This window comes from Phalacrocorax carbo, chromosome 18 (genome assembly GCF_963921805.1).
Source record: "Phalacrocorax carbo chromosome 18, bPhaCar2.1, whole genome shotgun sequence".
NCBI lineage: Eukaryota > Metazoa > Chordata > Aves > Suliformes > Phalacrocoracidae > Phalacrocorax > Phalacrocorax carbo.
The window spans coordinates 2,156,451-2,177,073 of record NC_087530.1 but is presented as its reverse complement, the minus strand read 5'-3'; the positions used below and the strand labels follow the sequence as shown (position 1 = coordinate 2,177,073).

The 20,623-nt window shown below is 40.9% G+C and overlaps 2 protein-coding genes across 5 annotated transcripts in view; one reads left to right on the top strand and one right to left on the bottom strand.

Moving 5' to 3' along the window:
- The window catches only part of RABGAP1 (RAB GTPase activating protein 1), a 76,873-nt gene that overhangs the window by 54,524 nt on the left and 1,726 nt on the right, over positions 1-20,623 (top strand). For all 4 annotated transcript variants that reach the window (XM_064468564.1, XM_064468562.1, XM_064468563.1 and 1 more), the window contains 12 exons: positions 2,395-2,508; positions 4,051-4,125; positions 6,383-6,508; positions 7,125-7,268; positions 8,843-8,884; positions 9,229-9,357; positions 13,614-13,706; positions 14,656-14,766; positions 17,543-17,647; positions 18,118-18,201; positions 19,020-19,091; positions 19,643-19,840. In XM_064468564.1, coding sequence (XP_064324634.1) covers positions 2,395-2,508; positions 4,051-4,125; positions 6,383-6,508; positions 7,125-7,268; positions 8,843-8,884; positions 9,229-9,357; positions 13,614-13,706; positions 14,656-14,766; positions 17,543-17,647; positions 18,118-18,201; positions 19,020-19,091; positions 19,643-19,840 — 1,293 coding nt within the window. The remainder of the gene's footprint in view (positions 1-2,394; positions 2,509-4,050; positions 4,126-6,382; positions 6,509-7,124; positions 7,269-8,842; positions 8,885-9,228; positions 9,358-13,613; positions 13,707-14,655; positions 14,767-17,542; positions 17,648-18,117; positions 18,202-19,019; positions 19,092-19,642; positions 19,841-20,623) is intronic.
- Positions 19,147-20,623, bottom strand: part of STRBP (spermatid perinuclear RNA binding protein) — an 87,264-nt gene continuing 85,787 nt past the window's right edge. Inside the window, exon 19 of the mRNA XM_064468580.1 lies at positions 19,147-20,586. The gene's annotated coding sequence lies outside the window, so the exon portion shown is untranslated. The remainder of the gene's footprint in view (positions 20,587-20,623) is intronic.

Genomic DNA, 20,623 nt, shown 5'->3' with positions numbered 1-20,623 from the left:
AACTTCTTTTAAAAATAGAACCTCTTCTGGTTTGCTCCCACAGAGCATCTCGTATGTCTGCAGTGTTCACCTGGGCACTGTTGTATGGTAACGCATGTGAAGGGAACTGGCTTTTTTATTTGTGTGTGCAGTCACTGCCAGGGAAGCCACCGAACAAGGGAACCTTTCACCCTTCCATTAACAACGGTTGCTTAATTGAATATTGCAGCATCTTTTCAGATGATTCCCACTACCAAGGAGCTCTCGCTCTCGTTAGCTGCCCAGGAAAGTCATCTTTTAAATAGTAGAAAGAGGGACTAATCATAGGCAAAAAAGAAATACCTGCAGACAAATAGAGGGCTTTTGTTTCTGTTTTATTTTGGCAATTTGGGTAATAGCGATGGTTACAGTAATCGGCTCAATAACAGCTGGGTCATGACTGCCTCAAAAGGTACAAGACATTATGGTGAAACACATCCATACAAAATGTGAGATCTGATTAATCAGAAATCACTAAATGTGGCATAAAATTGTAGAAATAGTTCTGAAATTGTAGAGGTCAGTTCAGATCTTTTAATTCAATAAGGTGAGCACAATTTCAGCTTCAGAAGGCACACTAAAAAGTGCCTATTACATGCTGGGTAAATTAAGTGTTTTAAAGAGAGCTTGAGCGAGTGATTTCTGTTGCATGCTACTTACAGAATAACTTATGTTGGAAGGGACACATGGAGGTCATCCAGTCCAACCCTCTGCTCAAAGCAGGGCTTACCAGATCAGGTTGCTCACAGCCCTGTTGAGTCTCGAAGACCTGTGATGTTGGAGACTTTACAGCCTCCTTCAGCAATCCATTTCCATCCACATGCAAGAAGCTGCTTAGTCTTCCAATTCGCATAAATGTTCCTTGTAAAGGATTTGGGAACTGTGTCAAATCTTTTGACAGCTATTTTCTGTGTGCCTGGTTAGTAATTTTTTTCATTTGTGTCACTGTTTGGTGTGTGTTTTTAAAATATGTATTTCTTATTGTTGTTTTCTGTATTCAAGCAGGATGTATGATGTGTATGAACTATTTGTATTGGCTTCCTAAAGAAGCAAATTACTAAATGAAGTAATGGGGGAGGGTAGTTTTATATGTTTTCAAAGGATACTTCTCCTTGCAGGCTATGACCTCTGGCTTAAATGACTACACTAGAAATAGTTTCAAACTGAACTGGACGAGATGGATCAGAACATCTCGCTCAGGCACATCTCTGATACTGGCAGGAACCCGAGATGGCCTCGGTGTGGGAAAGGCACCTGCTTTATTTTCCTGTTCGGAATGTGAATCTGTTGTAGAGGGCAAATTACCTGAAGCTGGACATTACTCGCCAAATGTTTGTGGTCTCTCATGATGTGCCTGACAAAAACCTATTCCTCCTGTATTCTGGAAACCTTTTTTCAGGATAGTTCTCCAAGGTAGGACTAGGATTCCTTCTAAGCCATCCTCAGCAGTACTGACAATCCCTAATAGGGTGGGCTATCTGAGGCTGGTATTGCCAACTAATTTCATGGAGATCGTTTGGTGTTTAAATCGCTCAGATAGAAGTTGGGAGGAAAAGGCCCTAAGTTTACTGTATTTAATTCTTACACTTTGCCAAATTCCTTTCATCTCTACCAGGAGTTTTCACTGCCTGTTGTGTAGGACTTGTCCTTGATGCAGACTTGCTTGGTGTTTCTTCCAATTGGTCTTTTCAGTCCATCGTTCACATTTACTGGTTTTCTTAATCGTATGCTATTTCTTACTGTTCAGCTTTCCAAACATCTAAGGCATCTGAAACTGGTTGCATCAGAGCAGTGCAGAGAACAAAGTTCCATCTTCCTCATGCTGAAATGCCAAGCTCATTCAGGCAGCTGCCCCTGCATTATATTGTGTTTTACTATACAATGCCATTTTTCTTGGGCTTGTGTTCAGTTTTCTACTTTTCTGTTGTCTAATTCTGTGGAGGGGATGAAGAGTGGTTTCTCTGGCTGAATCTAAGGGACAGAATTTTGGACAGCAGCATGCAGCTGCTTACAATTGACTGTTACTGTCTGCAGTTGTGAGATAAAAGCAATGTGACTGGGCAGTATTTGCGTTCAGAAGTCTCCAAGGGAAGGCTGCCGTCTGCATTGCAACGTCCTGGAACACTTCTGTGTGTGCGCTTTTTCTGTCACTCACTGACTGTTCCCAGATGTGCTTAGGTAACCAAATCTATCAAGATTGTGATCTGGAGCTGCCAGCCTGCAGGCAGCCTGTTCTGGTTGAGTAGACCGTGTTTTGTTAAATTTAGAACAGTGCACAGAACACAATGCCAATCTCCTGACTCTCGGTCCTAGCATATTGTAATTTATATTCTTTGGATGTGTTTTAATTTACTTGTTTTTTTCCCCCACTAATAGGAGTCTCCACAAGACAGTGCTATCACCCGAGACATCAATCGAACGTTCCCTGCTCACGATTATTTTAAAGATACCGGAGGAGATGGCCAGGACTCCCTGTACAAAATATGCAAGGTATTCTTCAAATTCTTATTACATTGGTTTTGGTAACTTGTATTTAACATCATTAACGGATGTAACTGTGTTCTGAGAAGAGTGTGAATGTATTACAGTTAACTGTGTCATGGAGGCAGACTCTGGCACTAGGCTCAGTCTGGTTCTTCATTGTAAATGTTTACCTGGTTATAGTGCACTTCAGGTAGGAGACCTAACACAATAAGTCCTTCTGGATTCCTGAACACTAAGGTGCTTGGTACAGAGACTTGACCTGATTCCAGACATGTCGGATGGATCAAGCTGGACAAATGATGTGCTGTGATGGAGATGAGGACTAATTTCATACTGATCAAGAGCAGCTCCCCTTTGGCAGCAGTGTGTTCCCCACTTGGCAATATTGTCTGAGTTGTGCTGGCAAAGTTAGGGACACATGCAGGAAATCGTGCTGATGTTACCTCTTGAAAAAGAAATGTGCTGATGTTGGGTGTGTCCTTTATGTGTAATGTACGCCATAAGCTGTTGTTGTCATACATAGTTGTCTTTAAAACTGGAGATAACTCTGTACCTCTGTTGCGGTTTAAGCCCAGCCGGCAGCTCAGCCCCACGCAGCCGCTCGCTCGCTCCCCTCACAGTGGGACGGGGGAGAGATTCAGGAGGGCAAAAGTGAGGAAACTTACGGGTTGATATAAAGACAGTTTAACAGGTAAAGCAAAAGCCGCGCACCCAGGCAAAGCAAAGCAAGGGATTCCTTCACCCCTCCCCGCGGCAGGGGGTGCTCAGCCATCTCCAGGGAAGCAGGGCTCCATCACGCCTAACGGGGACTGGGGAAGGCAAACGCCATCGCCCCGAGCGTCCCCCCTTCCTCCTCCCTCCCCAGCTCCGTGTGCTGAGCATGACGCCGTGTGGTGTGGGACATCCCTGGGGTCAGCTGGGGCCACTGTCCCGGCCGTGTGCCCCCAGCCCCTTGTGCCCCCCAGCCCCTCGCTGCTGGGGTGGGCTGAGGGGCAGGAGAGGCCTTGGCTCTGTGCAAGCCCTGCTCAGCAGGAGCGAAACCACCCCTGGGTTATCAGCGCTGTTCCCAGCACAGATCCAAACCACAGCCGCACACTGGCTACTGTGGGGAAAACTAACTCTACCCCAGCCAAAACCAGCACAATCTCCCATAATTGTTATAAAGCTGCCTATTAAGAGAAAGAAATTAGCAAAAACGGACAGCTTGTTGTATTGCGTTGTCTCAAATGGAATGTTTTAAGCTTCCAGCACTCACTCTTTGGTGTTCCTAGCATTTCTCCCTCTTCCTAACGTCCCTGTAGCACCTGTTTAAAGTCAAAAGCACTCAGGTAAGTGGTTTAATAGGCTGCAGTGGTCTTGGTGCATTGCTGTAACCAGCCACTGCCACTGTACGTCAAGGTTTGATTTCGTACAGGTTATCCCTTCACTGGAATGGCAAATGATGCGCCCCGTGAAAATTTCGCAGAGCTATGTTCAATGCGGTGTTTTGTTTTCTTTGTGTTTGTAGCTTGAGGCAGATACGCAATAAAGTGGTGATTCTTTTTTTAGGCCTACTCTGTCTATGATGAAGAGATTGGCTACTGTCAAGGCCAGTCGTTTCTTGCTGCTGTGCTGCTTCTACATGTAAGTGGTGTTTTTTTCTCCCATTTGTTTTAAGCTTAAGAATAAATATTGCTCCACTTGCCTAGAACAGACGTTGATAACTCCTGAGCTAGTAGGGTTGCAGGCCACATACCCACCTAAATGTTGGTCGATACTAATGTGATTTTTAGACAGAGGAGAGTACATTGTTTGAAACTTACTGTGGTACTCCTCACCAGTCTTGCCTACAGTCAGCATTCGTTTCACTGTGTTTCTGTTTCAGGATCCCTTCCATTCAAAACCCTACAGGCGTGTACTCGTGATCGCTAGTAGGCATGGAATTTGTGTATACACATCATGTAAATGTTTCTGTTAAAGGGTTTCAAGGTCAGATTTAAGCTTTTTAGAAGATGTTTCTATTGGAATCAGTCAGAAATATGGGTGGTAATTGCCATATGTCTTGTGTACACGGAATTACATTCCTGACATCGGTGGGATGTCGGTTCAGTAGGTCTGAGTGCTTTGAACAAGACGCTGTCTCTGTGGTCTGTTGTACTGTAGGCCTTTGTGCTTGATTCGAGAGGTTAGTGAAGGATACAATAATATTCTAATTCTTTTTGAAGATACTGAATTATGCTTTTTTAAGCTTAATTGTTGGTGGTAGAAGTGATCTCATTGGAGTAATATCCTGTAATTGCTTGTGTGTTCAGAAGCTAGAGAGATTTATGGTTACTGTATATCAGAAGCAAAAGTTTTAGGTTCACTCATGCTTGGGAAATATGAGAGGACTAGAAATCTGTGCAAATTATTTATAGACAGTTATTTTTTAAAGTAATGTCTGCTTTTTATCAGCATTTCTATTGTAAGCCTGGGTAGTTGAAACTGAACGGAGTTCCTAAGCCCAGTAGTGTTTGGAGATTTCTTTTCCCCAGCTGCTTTTGGTGGTGGTTGCCACCAGAGATAACTAAGGATGAAGACTTCTCTGTAGTTCTCAGTGGAAGAGGAAGTCTGGTCTTCAGTGGAGTATTTTCCATAATCTTGTAAAGTCAGAGAAGGATATAGAAGAGATTGTGAACTCAATTCTTTTGAAACAAAAGCCAAATGATTAATTATAACAACCTTTTAGTTCTTTGTAACTGTAATATGAAATATTTACTTGATGAGCAACTCATTCTTTGTTACTACACTGAATCAGATCAAGAAGGGTGATGCTTTTTGATAGGAGGACTGAAAATTTTTACTGAAACATATGTGCTTTCTTTTAGCTAATTGCCATTTTTTTTAATATCCATTGCATTAGAGAGACTCACTGTCAAGAATGAACAGTGTGTTTATACTGGAGTTCTTTCTTTAACAATAGCTGTTGCTTCTGGGAATGATGTATGCATTTAAAAAGGCTAAATTTCAAATAGGTTTCTTTTTATTTCATTGTCTTTGAAGTCATCCTTTGGAGTGTGGCTGCTAGGGAAAATAAATATTAAAAAGAAACGTTGCAGAAAAGGAAATTAAGTTTCTGCGAGTCCTTCGCTACTGGTTTGGAATGTCTCAGCAAAGTTTTCAGTTTTAACAAACTCCATCTGCAGATTAATAATAGAATACTTGAGATGAATGTTCTGTCCTTTACAGGAACAAGTGATTGACCTGAAGTCAGGCTCTGCTATGGAAATAGGAAAACTGAATTTTGTTGTCAGGGAAAAATGTCTAAACACTGATGAGCCACAATGAGCGTTTCTTCAGTTTTTGGCAGGAAAGGGCTATTGAACTTTCCCAAACCAATGCTGAGTTGTGATATGTGGAAATTTTTGTAGCAGTTACTGGCGTCTCTTGTTCATGCCATCTAATAGAAAAGCATCAAATGTAATAATGTCATTTAAAAAGGTAAATATACTGTTAACAATAAGGGAAAATTCCCATTTAATATCTTCTAGTGATACTGCTTCTGTCTTAGTTACGCAGGTGACAGGGGGTGAGGCTCTTCAAAACCTGTAGGATTCTGCTTCTGACATGATTTGGAACACAGACACCGAGAAACTGCTTTGGTCTTGATGTCTGAAAGATGTATTTTAGTTGGGCGATTGAGAGCTGGTTTATTTCATTGAATAAGAATGAAATGCCGTTTGCAACACTAGACCTCATTTTGTGTGTTGATATTCTTGTTTACTTCTAAACTGGATAAGCCAGATTAAAAAGCAGTGACAATTTGGCGTTTCTGTAAGAGGGAGGAGAAGGGAGGTAAGGGCAAACGGAACCGATGTGAAAGGTTTAAATGCTCTGTGATAAATACTTTCCTCTGTCACAGATGCCTGAGGAGCAAGCTTTCAGTGTTCTGGTCAAAATCATGTTTGATTATGGACTCAGGGAACTTTTCAAACAAAACTTTGAAGATTTGCACTGCAAGTTCTATCAGCTGGAGCGCCTCATGCAGGTGGGTGTTCAAACTTGCGTGAAGTGAATGGATCAGAGCCTGCAATTCAAAACTAGCAATTTATGTTATACATGGATAGTGTGTGTGACCTCTTAATAAGGATGAAGAATGAGGACTATCCATATTGGAGGTTTTTTTAAGAGTAGAGAGTGTTGACTCGAGGCCAGTCTGGTGCCACTGGCTGCACGCAGTAAGTTTGAAGGCAGACCTGCCTGACCAGTTGGAGGGGCTCTCGTATGGCCTGGCAGAGCGCTGGCTTCTGAGCTCACTGCAGGCACACCACGGAGTCGCTTCGCAGTGCCGGCACATCTGCTGGCTGCCTTCCCTGCTAAGGTGAGAGCTCGGAGATTTGCGCTCGTGCATGTGATATAGTGTCCTTCTGAGCATTCACGCCGGGGCAAACCTTCGGTGTCCTTAGAAGGTCCTTCAGCACGTCAGGCAGCTGTCTCTGTCAGGCCTGGGTGGATACAGAAGCCTGCCTCACTGCACTGATTGTCCCTCTACCCTACTTCTGTTAGTTTGGGATTTCAGCTACAGTTTGAAAACAGTATATATTAACTTTCAGTATTTATGTGTGTGTTGGTTTTTTAAATTATTATTATTTTTTTATTATTAGGAATACATTCCTGATCTGTATAACCACTTTCTGGACATTAGCCTTGAAGCGCACATGTATGCTTCCCAGTGGTTCCTTACCCTGTTCACGGCAAAATTCCCCCTCTACATGGTCTTCCATATTATTGACTTACTCTTATGTGAGGTACGTGTTACAACTGCAGACTTGTACTGCTGGCAACTTTTGACAGCTTCTCCCTATCTTCATTCATGTCCTTGTTACTATCTGTTCTTCCAGAGCTAGGCACATGGTAGTTATTTTAATGTAAAAGTGTTATGTTTCTGCAGTGAAAAAGAGTTCTTAGCGTTTTAAAGGTATTAATTAGGAGTCAATATATGAGAGGTTATACTCTCCTATTTCTGTTAACACTGTTGAATCTATGTGAGATCCTGTGCAGCGCTCATGGGGTGAGAGTTAATTTACAAATATGTGGATTCCTCTGCTGTTAAACTGTATTATATGCAATGAGAACTTTTTTTCTAAAATATTATTGCATGGAGGCCATTGTGTATGAAATTGCCCAGCTAACTCTAATGCTGGTAATCTAACAAGCTCGGAGCTCTTTCTCCTGGAAACTTGAAGTCCCTTTATACTTCACAGCATATATTTAGAGAGCAACATTCTTTATGTTGAGATTTAGTACGTAATTATGTTTAGAACAGCGTATTTGGTAGTATGCTGCTAAATAGCATAATTTGAGTCAGAGCTTAACGTAAGTGAACAAATCACATTTTGTACTGAAGCATCCTTGAGTTATTTGTTTTTTTTTTTACTCACTGGTTAATAATACGCATCCATTCTTTGCTGGATCTGCAGTCGTAACTGTGAAGTGGCAGTTTGTCTGCATTTCCTTTACTGAAGGGTTTCAGCATTCATAAATCTCCTGGTCAATGTTCTTATCCTTTCTGTGTATCTTTTTGCTGCTTGATTTGTCCATGTGCCAATGCAATAGAAAGTAACAGATGGTATTGAGAAAATCAGACCTATTTGTTTAGAAACATATTCAATTCATAAATAGTAAATGTGTTCATGATGAAGTTTTAAGTTTTTTTTATAATTTTCAAGTAATAGTGAAAGAAGAATTTAGTGGGAAAAAGACGGAATCTTGAAATAAGATGAGCAATCTGTCTTGATTATCAAAGGTACCCTTAAGAAGGTGTATGCTACTACCGACTCTAGAGACTGTAGATAGGCAACATAAATAAAACACTTCCAAAAACTAGTGGCAAAATAGATGATGTGGGACTCTGTCCTAAAGTGAGTCACTTTCTTTTTCATTGCATGAATTATCACAGTTTTTTAATACCAGAACTAAATATATTGAGATATATATCGCTGCATTTGAATCCAGTATTTTCAAGAGTTGCTATGTGAGAATTAAATGATTTGAACTGACCAAGTAGGCATTAAAAACTAAAATAAAGTACACAACAGTGCCTTCATCATTTGAGAGTTTCAAACTTATACAAAGGAGATAGTAAAACCTGTGTTGAGACATTGTTTTGCTATCTACAACGGTTATCCAGTAAAAATAGTTCCCTGATTGTTTGCAAAGTCATTCTCTGGGCCTTTGATTTAATATTGCACCTGGTTACACTTGTATCCTGGTTCTGCTTTTCACAGAAACTAGACAAACAACAAAACCCACTAAATAAGTTAATATCTAGTCTTGTAAATGTTGAGAAATTAATTTATTTTGGCATTATTTTTCTCTCCAGGGAATAAGTGTTATCTTTAACGTTGCACTGGGATTACTGAAAGTGAGTATGCAATGTTACATTGTGTTTATGCATCATCATACACAACATAAAAAAATTAAGATGCCCATTACAAAAATATTATGCTTTTTTTAAAAAAACCTAACAACTTCCTGTATTACATGTGCTGTTGTCTGGCATGCCCTGTGCAGTGCAGTGCTTTTGAGGGTGGGGTGGCGGGGAAATAGAAGGTTGCAGAAATAGAAACAAACACTATTTGTAGAAGGTTAAAAGCAGTTACGTTCTTGGAGCTTTACAGAACTGTAGTTGCATTTACCGTCTCTGGGAATTCAGTCATTGTACAAAATCTGCTTTGCAGTTACTGGTTTTTCTTTCCTCGTCTCTAGACTACCAAGGATGATCTGTTACTGACTGACTTTGAAGGGGCATTAAAATTCTTCCGTGTACAGCTTCCCAAGAGATACCGTTCAGAAGAAAATGCAAAAAAGCTGATGGAATTGGCATGTAATATGAAGGTAAAGTTGTGGTGACAGCAACTGCAGGCATATCTTGAACGGGTACAATTTCTGTTTCCACATGTAACTTCGCAGCTCTCTTGTCCAAATGCAGATACGTTGCAGATGCTTTACAGAGAAACACAGTAAAGCCCCCAGATTGTCAGAGTGATGCGGGCCCACCTGGAGAGCTCAAAAACAGCGTGGCTTTCAGAAAGCAATATTCAGTGCTACTTTAAAAAAAAGCTTAATTGGCTAATGGAACTAATATGAAATAGTTGCAGACATCTCTGCAGTTCTTTGATGAAATCTTTTTCCAGTATTAGCTGCAAACAGGGTAGTATCATCAAGAGGTAGTGGGGAGGTTTCATTTAGAAAAGAGTAAATAATGCAGAAACAGAATGTCATCTTTCAGACAGAATATGGCTATTTTTAATGGCAGGTGTATGTGATGTTGATGTACTGCAATAGGGAGTTCGTTAAAAAATGCATTGTTTGATTTACAGATCTTCTAGGGAGATGAAGGAATATGATATGGCATTTAATGTTTCTTACAAGTCAAGCTAGGGAAATGACCTCGATGTTTATGTATTCCCTGGGTGAGGTTTTGATTTCTCATTGTTTCACGGTGGGGGATGTATGCCGCTTTTTTTAAAAAGCATTTTAATTTTCCATTCAAGACTATTTCAGTTGTACTCAGGGTAGCTGACAATAACAGGTTAATCTGTTAGAGGGCCTACTTCATATGAAATTAAACAAAGTGCTGGCTGAGTTGTATGTTGTCTAGTGCTGCCACAGTTAGCTGAAATTTTTTAATAAAGCAAAAAAGCATTGTTTTTCATGAGCAGCCCATGTGGGAGGTTTACACTCCTTTGGCCTCCTTTGCTTTTCCTTCGGGTGCTGGAAACAAGTGCTAAGACAGGCTGGTTGGAAGTAGAGCCCTGACACGTGCTGTGCAGTGTTTGGTGTGCAGATGTTTCTGAACATGAATCTTGAACATGAATTGTGAGTACCGACTGCTTCTGCGAGGGTGTTCTGAGGCCAGCAAGCGCATCTCGACTGTCTTTTAATGTGGTCATCACAGCTGTTTGACTTCTCCCACGAACCACTGATTAGCTGTTCATACAGTCAATGTTCAAGGAATACTGATGATAATCAGATTTCTGACTTGTATAACAGAAACCATCCATCACAGTGGAATGTCATCTCTGATCATTATAGGCGCCTTCTTTTGAACAGAATAGAAAGAGAAACTAGAGTTCATTGTGTACTGTAGACTGGAGAGCTGCTGTCCCATAAATGAATTGACCTCTATTAAGAAAATGGGAATTACTGAAATTATTCAGAGAGCTCTGTGAGCTCTCCTGTATGTTTGAACTACTGAGGTAAACAGTGGAGGGTGTTTTTTTCTTGATTGTGGGGGTTTTCTTTTAGATTTCAATTGCCCACTAAGCCCTATTTCTTAAATATAACTGTATGAAATAAAAGTTCTAGCCTTTGACATTAAGGCTTTAGTTATATATAGCAAATATTGCATTACCTCACAGCTGAAAGTCAATTGCTTTTCTAGTCAGTAAATATTGTAACTAAAGCTTTATATAGGCACTTCGGAATAAGCCCTCAAAGTGAAAATTCTGAAAAAATTTATGGTTAGGGTGTTATTGATCCCTCTTTATAGATGTAACGATTGAGTTCTAAAACTTTGATAATTTATTTAGTGTATTTTAAGGAAGCTGTGATTCTTTCTTTACAGTTTTATGTAGGTTAATTTTTACTCAAATACACTGGTATGGTTCAAAGTATCTTTTTCCTTAAAATTCACTAGAGGAATTCTTTTTAGCGTCAGTGCATAAATACACAACTTCCCTAGCATGTTAACATTAAAGGCATCTTGTACTCCTGGTGTAGTAGCAGTACGCATTGCAGTGTTCTGCATAGACTTCAAGCATATCTTACATGAAACTAGTGTAGAAATTACAGAATAATCAAGAATAAAGTAAGCTATTTTAGCTCTCCAGTCGTTTAACATTAGTCACAGATCAGACGTTGCACGTGCATCTGCTTAAGGTCATGTGTAACAAGTGCATTTGCCTTTCATGTTTCCGAATAACAACTTGTTCCTCTTCCCACTCTGCCAAAATTCCCTGCGTTCCCAGTGCCATGTGAAGTAGCGAAAGCAAACAGTTCTCGGAGCGGTACGCGGCAAAGTTGTCCACTGCTTCCTCGAGTGCTCTGTGTATTTGCGGGGATTAAATGGGAGGTTATGGGTGAAGTACAGACTGTGCTACTGGGCTCTGGACAGGTGCTGAACCCTTCGGTATCACATCCGTGTGTGTTGCCCCGATGGGAGTGCTGCACATAAATGCCGCCTTTGACCTAAAATGTAAGTCCTTTGCTGTCAGTAGAAGTCTCCAGCTCTGTGTCTGGAAGTGGTTTTGTACAGAAAAGGGCTTGATGTCAAAATAAATCATTTGGTGGGGGGGAAGTAGCCTGGCTAAGGCATCGTGATTACAACAGCATTCTGCTGGAAAGGAGGTCGGTAAATGATCAGCTTGAGACAATACTGGATTCTTAAAGTCAATGTTGCAGTCAAATGTTAACAGAGTTACTGCTGCCTCCTGCACCCCTGAGACACTGGGGTGGGGCTTCAGTGTCCATTTCTGCTTTCTACCACCATGCAAAGCCAAAGGCCTTGCTGACTGCTCGCCCCAGGGCACGGTTCCCTTTAGGGCCCCAACGTCCAGAGACAGTGACAGTAGCAAATCTTCTCAGGATCACCTCGTTATCGGTATCTAGAGGCAAAACTGGTTTTATGCACTTGGAAAAGTAGAAGATGAAAATACAGTGGTGTGCCTGCCTTCCTTTTCTCTCTGACGTGGCTGGACGCCTCACGTCTCAAGATGTAATCTTTACATAGCTTGAGATTTGGTGTACGAAGCCCAGTAATTTGGGCAGTGTTTCAGCAGGGGCAGAGCAGTGAAATAACCTACTGATGTTACTGGCTTCATTGTCAGCAGAGGGTTAATACTCTGCGCGTTTGTTTGGAGTGCTTAGTAAGAATAACTTCTGCAGTTGGGATGTGGCTGGACTGGCTCCAGTTAAATGGGCTGGCATCTCCAGAAAAACATCCACTGAAGTACGGTGGAATGTTTCTGTGCAGCTCTCACTAGAGGGAGCCTAGCTACCAGTTTTCTACAGTTCATTTCAAATAATTATAATTATAAAACCTAAGATCAGAGAAACTAAGCATGTTTTCCATTCTGCCAGTCATTTATGCATGTAAAATTTGTTTAACATGTTTCTCAGCCAAGGTTTTTTTTAAGGAGGAAAAGAGCCATAGATTTTTGATTTATTTGGTTTACTGAAATAACAATAAAGGTTCAGCAGCAACTTTTAATACTAGAGAAGTAATTTAGATGCATACTCACTTGCATGTGAAACACTCACATTGTAGCATATGGCACAGGTGACACCAGGGCAGATGCTGGCCAGGATCTGTTACAGGTTCTCGTGTGTCCTCTGTCCCTGTAGGGCTTGAACACTGAGCACAAAACATTGAAATCAACACCTCCTTTCTCTCCCTTCTCACAGAAGGGGAAACCGGGACCCTGACAGAGTCACTTTCCTAGAGTTGTGTGTCTGTCAGAGCGGAGGACAGAATTCCAGCCTTCCAAATCCCAGAGCAGCAGGGGACAGAGCATACGTGCTTCTGAGTTGTCGCTGCTTGCCGAGACACCTAAGCAACTCTGGGACTGGGCTGTTTTCTGCTGAGCTTGAGTGACACTAGCAGAAATGTCAGCTGAGCCTGCACTTGCCCTTTCAGCATTTGCAGTCTCATGTCAACCAAACACTTCTGCGTGATGATAAATGTTACAGCTGAAAAAGCAGCTAAAGAAACCTCAGCATTGTGCTAGTTCAAAAATTAAACACATCTTGTGGGTTTTGAGGCAATCTGTTATGCTGAGCCGCTGTAGTATTAGGAGCATCAAATAGCTGCACAGCACCAAGGAGAGCTCAGGTAGGATGCTCCTGTAGATGCCTTTCAAAAAACTCTTCTGTGTTCCACAAAAGGATAAGAGGAAGGGATGCTTCTGTCATTATACTGAGTGGAATAGAACTTCTGACCATGCTAAGGGTTTGATACTCAAAACCGAGTGAAGATCTTAGCTGTGTTTTGTAGAAGGCAGGAGCTGCCTAAAGCTTGTACCATAACCCTTTGTGAATTGTGTTCTTTTATTGATGTTCTGGGCAGGAACTAATGGGCTGCTTTAATTTAGATTAGCCAGAAGAAGCTGAAGAAATATGAAAAGGAATATCATACCATGAGAGAGCAGCAAGCTCAACAGGAGGACCCTATAGAAAGATTTGAGGTAACGCTTACTTGCCTGTGTCTGATTTAAGACACAGTAGCTGCGGGAAGTTCCTGCTTTGACTCCTTTTTCTTTGGGCTGTTTTCTTTGTTTTGGGACCAATTTGGGTACAACAGGGGAATTGGCTATGTGAATATGAAGTGAATCTCTCTATATTGGCAATGTTAATCAGGATGGGCTTACACAACTGTTTCACTAGAGCCCATTTCTAGCACTTGTGTAACATGCTGATTGCACCAAAAACCACGAACAGCAAGAAAATGCCTAATTGATTATAACTCTGCCTTCCATTTATAATCCTGCCTTCATTCCTCTCCCTAATTTCAAATTATGTATGTTACGGTAAGTATATAACCTTATAAGTATTTTATGTATAAAATAAATATACTCTAGGAATAAAATTTTTATATACAATGATGTATGTTTATATGTAACACATTAACACACACACACATATCATTTTATATATTTCAAGCTGAAGAGTTTTAAATAAACTTTCTTTAATATCTGTCTGAGTGCTGGGAGTTGTAACAGGAGAAAATAGAGTGGTTTTCCCAGGATCCTCTGCTCTCACCTATTTCCAGCATGCAAATTCTATTTTGAGCCAAGAAAATCAGTACTTGCGGGAACGTCCTGCCAAGGCATTGATGGCAGAATGACACCCCTACTATTGTGATTTTCAAAATAATTTCTGTAGCTGAACAAGTAGTAGCTGAGCAGAGTTATTTATATAGGGTTCTTCTCAAGGCTAATATTTTATTTACTTTATTTTATCTTTACAATATGGCTAGCTAGCTTTGTCCTCATGGAATTTCATGCAGGTAGAGTTGTCTTTGCATACTTGAGACACCAGGTAGGCATCTGTGCTCAGGCACAGTAAGCATTTTGTTTCATAGACAAACACCGGGGAAGACCCTTGTCTTGATTTCTTCTGTTTTGTTTCCCACAGCGTGAAAACCGGCGCCTACAAGAAGCAAACATGAGGCTTGAGCAAGAAAACGATGATCTTGCACACGAACTGGTGACTAGCAAGATCGCTCTGCGAAAAGATTTAGACAATGTAAGACATGTCTTTATGCTGTCTAGTGGAGACAAGGCACTAGGGCTAATTCCTCAGTACTCCTCTCATTGGAGAGGAGGTACATAGAGTATTTTTTTATTTGGGCGGGATTGGATTCTTTCCTCGGTGTCTTGTTGCAGACTGATGATGTGTAGGCCTGTGTCAGAGGTCCACGGGAAACGGGGCCAGTGGCTGAGACGCTAATTACTCTGAAAAGCATTCAGAGTAATTTGAGTGAGAGGAGGGGTTCTGAGCCCGTACTCAACTACTCATAGTTGCTTTCTTCTCTATGTGTATTAAAGGAAAGTCTAGCAGGAGCTAAGTCAAGTCTTTGAATTGCCACAGAGGTAATAACATGGATGCTGTATTCTGCTTTCCTTCAACTGATATTCTTAGGAACAAGATTTCACAGCAGACAGGCTTTTGCAAAGTGTCTAATAAACTTGAAAGTCCGAGTCTGTCTGGCTCACAGTGGAATCAGATTCTCAGGTTCCTTAGGCAACTCTGAAGATGTTATTGTGGTTTCCATTTGGCTTGTTCAAATCCACCCATGTGAACTCACCATCCTGGGTCGTTCCCTGTATCAGCAGAGCTCTCAAGAGGAAACCTTGGGTTCACTTTGTGTTACAGGAATTTTTTTTTTAAGCTTGCTGTCCCATTCCCTTCTTTACGTAGCCTTGTTTGGGTAATTTTGTTAGGTTGTCTTGTTTTTTTACAGGACATGCAGAGACAGAAAGATGCTGGGGTTTGTAGTGCACGCGGTAGGCTAGAACACATTTAGCCCATCTGCTTGGGGAGATGAGGGGAAGAGTTCAAGTGCTCCTGTTTTGCCATTCTTGTTCTGTACCAAGATAAGTACATTTCTGAAATCTCAAAGGAAAATGACTTCTGAAAATCATACAGTGCAGGAGTTGACAGGCCTCAAAATGTTTCAGCTTATCTGCTTCAGAGAATTTAAGGTTTCCCACGGTCTCCTGGAAACTTGCTGTTGGAAAAATATTCATAGTAAATGTTGATGCTAATGGGTGAATGTTGCTCTTAACGAGGTTTGGTTTATGACTTTCAGGTTTATTACATCTGCTCTTCAGTGTTAAAATCTGTGAATCATAGAAGTGTGTTCTAGAAGCAGGGTTTTCACAAAGCATTGGTATGTTCAGTTCCTGTTACCTACACTTTTTCCCTTCATCAGAGGTAGCTCATAGAAGGCTATGCGGACTGGTTGCACTCGGAGGGCGGACTCCAGCAAAAAACGTACGGAAGCAGCTATTTTTGTATCAGCTGTTAACTGTTGTTTGTGGCTGCTTGACCCCATATGAGACACAGCTATGCTTTTACATTGATTCTCTTAAATGGAGAGCTGAGCGGGGAATAAAATTAAGCAAAATCTTTGAGATACCTTATTGGATATGTAATAGTCATGCTTTCAAAGATGGTAAATGATGTTGGCAGCATTTGGGTTATCCCCCAGGAGGAGATAGGTAGGTTTGATCCTACTTTAGGACCCTGATTAATTCTTCTAATTGGATCCTGAAATGGTAAGTTTCATTCTACCAGCCAAATGTCCCGAAAGAAAAGTACCAAAGGGCATTGTTTAACACACCTTTTCTAATACCTTCATGACATGTCTGAAATCTTGCAGCCTAAAAGATCAAAGCAAAGCATTTGGAAATACAAGAATTTCCTTAATATCCTTTGCACTAGACCAGAAAATAGGCTTCATTTTTCTACTGTTGTTAGACTCCCACATCCCAGTTTTCTTTAACTTTAAAACAGTTTAAACCATGTATAATGAAAAGATGTTCTCTTTGCCTTTGCCATCTGTTTTAAAGGATCAGCAGGACTTTAAGAGACTAAAATTCTCTTTTTGATTTTCTTCTTTTGAAGGGAATTGGTACAGCTACTTTCTGAAGATTTTATATATCAGTTGAGTTATTGATCTATTTTTATGTAGAATTCATACACCTATTGGGAAGTACTGCATTGCTGTGTATAAGACAGGAAAAGGTGTCGTAACTTCGCAGAGAGAGTTTTTAGTGGTTTATAAAGAGCCAGAGATTTTTTTCAATGATACATCTTCACTCTTAAAAAATGCAGTAAAAAGGTTTGTACGGTTTATGGTGGGACATCTCTTCTCTTTAAGGAGGAAAGGAGAGAGGGGTCTGACTTCTATGGTTGCTTTGGCGGCTAAGTTTCTTCATGCAGTATTTTCTGGGTGCCATAATAAAGATGGTATCACATCCATTGGTAGGTGTCATAGAGTTCTGGGAGTTTTTAAAACGTTCATTAATTCTGTTTTCATTGCAAGGTTGAATGTTTGCAAATTCCCCTTGGGTCTAAGTTGGTTATAGTCTTTTATTGATCTTGCATATTGTGAGCTGTTCTGTGCCTTTTGTTTTTTCCAAATGTATTGGCCAACTTCCAGTCTGGATGAGAAAACAAAACTTGTTTCTGTTATTGGATTTTTTTTGAGCAATCCCTACTCCAGTTTTGCTAAAACTAATCACTGAAATTAAAGAGGACTTTTGGAGTGATGCAGCATAGTGGTATACTTCATTAATTTTGATTTGTTGCTGCTTTGCCGTTGCAGATGGTAATTTTTTTGAAAAATAAATTTCATAATAAGGTTTTATTGTTATTAATAACAATTAACAGACCCTTATTAAGAAGAATGAAAAGACCGCTGTCTTGGCTGTGTCCTGATGGAGCCTGTGCCCAAGGCAGCCCAGCACAGAAGAAAGCCTCTTGTCAGTGCTGTACTCCGCTCTTTCTGTTTCAGGCAGAGGAGAAGGCAGATGCTCTCAATAAGGAACTGCTAATGACCAAACAGAAGTTGATCGATGCAGAAGAAGAAAAGAGGCGCCTAGAAGAAGAATCAGCTCAGGTTAGGGGCGTTTCTGTCATTTCCACATTTCTGTGCAGCAAAGAAATAAAAAGTGACAAGTGTGGGAAGGGCTTAATGTTCTAAGTCATGTTTGTCCCTCTTCTGTAGCGTAAAGGACGACAGCAAAGCAGAATTCTTCACTTTCCTGCCAGGTGCTTCATAGGGGAGTGAATTTTTAACTTGAAATCACGAAGGCACGGGCTGTGCCAGAGATTGCTGCACAGAGAGGCAGTACAGGACTTCAGCTGTCAGCACTTCTTGTTAATATGTTCTTCTCTCAGCTAGTCCATTTTTTTAACAATGGTGGCCACCGTAGTCTGGCTTTTTCTTGTCTGCATGGAGCTGAGCTAGGCTGTTGTTCCCTGCTGTGGAGTTACAGCAGTTGGGTTAAGGAGGAGGGGGCGGTACCACCTGATTATTTTACAAACTGTACAAATATATAAACCCTTTACTTTTTTTTTTTTCTGCAGCTGAAGGAAATGTGTCGTAGAGAGCTAGATAAGGCAGAGTCAGAGATCAAAAAGAACAGTTCTATTATTGGTGACTACAAGCAGGTAAGTACAACTTCATGACAACGCAGATTGCTTTCACGTTGCAAGACTTTCTCAGGTATTTTAGGAGATTCTGGAAATAAGTGTGATCTGTGACATGCATATGAGGAGACATCTTAGCTGTTTTAAATGGGAAGCTTGTTTTGTGTTTTCTTTTGCTGAGATCCTGATGCTTGGTGGTCAGTTCTGTTTGCCCATGGCGTAGGTGTTTGAGGGTCATCAGCCACCACAGCCTCTCTTACAGCCTAATGCTGTTCACGTGGGCTCTTGTGTGTCAAAGGTTGACCTCATTCCCTCCAAGCTTCCCTTCTTCAATCAAATGGTAACTGCACTTAAGAAATAAAAAAGATGCCTGTTTTTTCTTTCAAATTGGAATTCAAGCTCCTGATCATAAGGTATCAAGGGAGCAAATTCATGTATCTGTTTAGTGAGCTCATAACCTCAAAACGTTCTTAAGTGTGCATCACACAGGTCTCAAGAAATGAATTGGGTTTTTTGTTAGTCTGGCTGTCTTGCCTGGTTCTTCTGTTCCAAAGGCAACAAAAAGAGCCGTGCCGTTCCTAACCTTTTCTGGCTCCTTTAACGAGGCCAAACTGCCAATAACTTAGGTTGAAACTGCACCTTTTCCTGTGGGCGCAGAAGAATATGTAAAAAATGAGAATATGTACAATGAGACAATGCAGCATCCCAATTTTCATGGCTTTCTAAGAGCCTTCGACTATCCATGTTAATATTCCTGTAGCATTTATTTGTGCTTTAGTATTCATTTGGGGGGAAATTTACATTTATAAATGGTCTGGTAACATAATTTTGCTTGTCAGATTTGTTCCCAGCTGAGTGAGCGACTGGAGAAGCAACAAACAGCAAATAAAGCTGAAATTGAGAAAATACGGGTAAGAGACCAGATAGATCCACAGTCTACAATGTTTAAATCTCTTGGCAAAATCATAACAGCAAGCACACAATTTATTTCATTACTAAAATGGTGGCTGAAGGAGAGTTCCTTAGTGACATACAGTTTTGGAAAGAAGATTATAAGGGGGAGATCTTGGAGGAGAGATGAATAACTGTCAGCTCTCTCCCATGCTGTGTAGGTTACATGCTAATGTTGATGCTGGGAGATAATGGCTGTTAATTCTTTTGAGGGGTCTTTTTTTTTTTCCTCTGGAGATTTCTTTTACCATAAAGTAACATGTAGGCAGCACAGAGCCCATTATTGCAGCAATGCAGCGTTACCAAAAATACAGCAGTGTTTCCAGAGCCCATAAATCTGGGGGTGGCATGAGTTCTTGCCTGGCTGTGCTTCCCCAAAAGTTCCTGACTTTGGAAGTCATTAGTGGTCCCTTCCATGTTGTGCTGCTCTTCCAGAGCAGAGGCAGGAAAAGGCTTTGATCGTATCGCCAGCACTTCAATGCAAGCATTCACAATCAGGTATTTACTTTAGCAAAAAGTGGATGACTGTGAGCATTGCCGGGAGTTCTTCAATAAAGAAGGCCGTGTGAAGGTTGCTAGTTCTGCCAAGGACGGTTCAGATGAGGACACAGATGAGGAGAAGGAAATGCTGAAGAACCAGCTGAGGGAGATGGAGCTTGAGCTGGCCCAGACCAAGTTGCAGCTTGTGGAGGCAGAATGTAAAATACAGGTAATGCTTTGGGGGTTCATTTCGTAGTCTGTATGGTACGTCTGCATTCCTAGGAAAATGTGTGTGTGTTGTAGGGGGTTCGGAACACATCCTGTTGGTTGGAACTGTAACCTGCTACTTCCTGCATGGGTTATTTAGCCAAACATTGGGTCTGAAACTTAGTGTGTGCAGACAAAATAACTGAAATGGCATGAACTGTATTACCAGCTACTACCACTTCCAGACATCTGCCTGGCTGCAGCGCGGTACTGACTGACTGATCTTCCGCAACTTCTTGGAAGAAATCCAAGCTCTGACAAAGTACTGAATCATGCATTTCTTTATCTCACAATGTTCAATGAAGAAGTAACATGTGACAAATGTTAGACATGTTTCTTAAAACATGACTGGAAAGTGCTCCAGGTATTTGAGGTATTGGTGTGAAATATGACAACATTGTTCTTTTAGCCTAAAACTGGTATGTCAGTTCACAGAAATGTAAAAATTAGTTTGTAGAAAGTCCACTTCCTGTGGGAATAGCTTCTTCTCAGATGGGAAAGAATTAAAGGGTTTGGATGTACTACAGAAAGCTGAATGTTTCATTAAGGGCGATGACACAAGTCTTGTTTTGCTTTTCAAAGCCTTTTTTTTTCTTCATCAGCTTGTTGTGCTGCTTTTAATTTATGTAAGACTTGTTTAGCTTCTAAAGCGGCCAAGAGATTGTAGATGTCGTAGAGCCTTCTCAGTTTAACTCGTATAGCCTTGTGCTGTGAATACATAACAAATTAATGAAATTACTCTTCC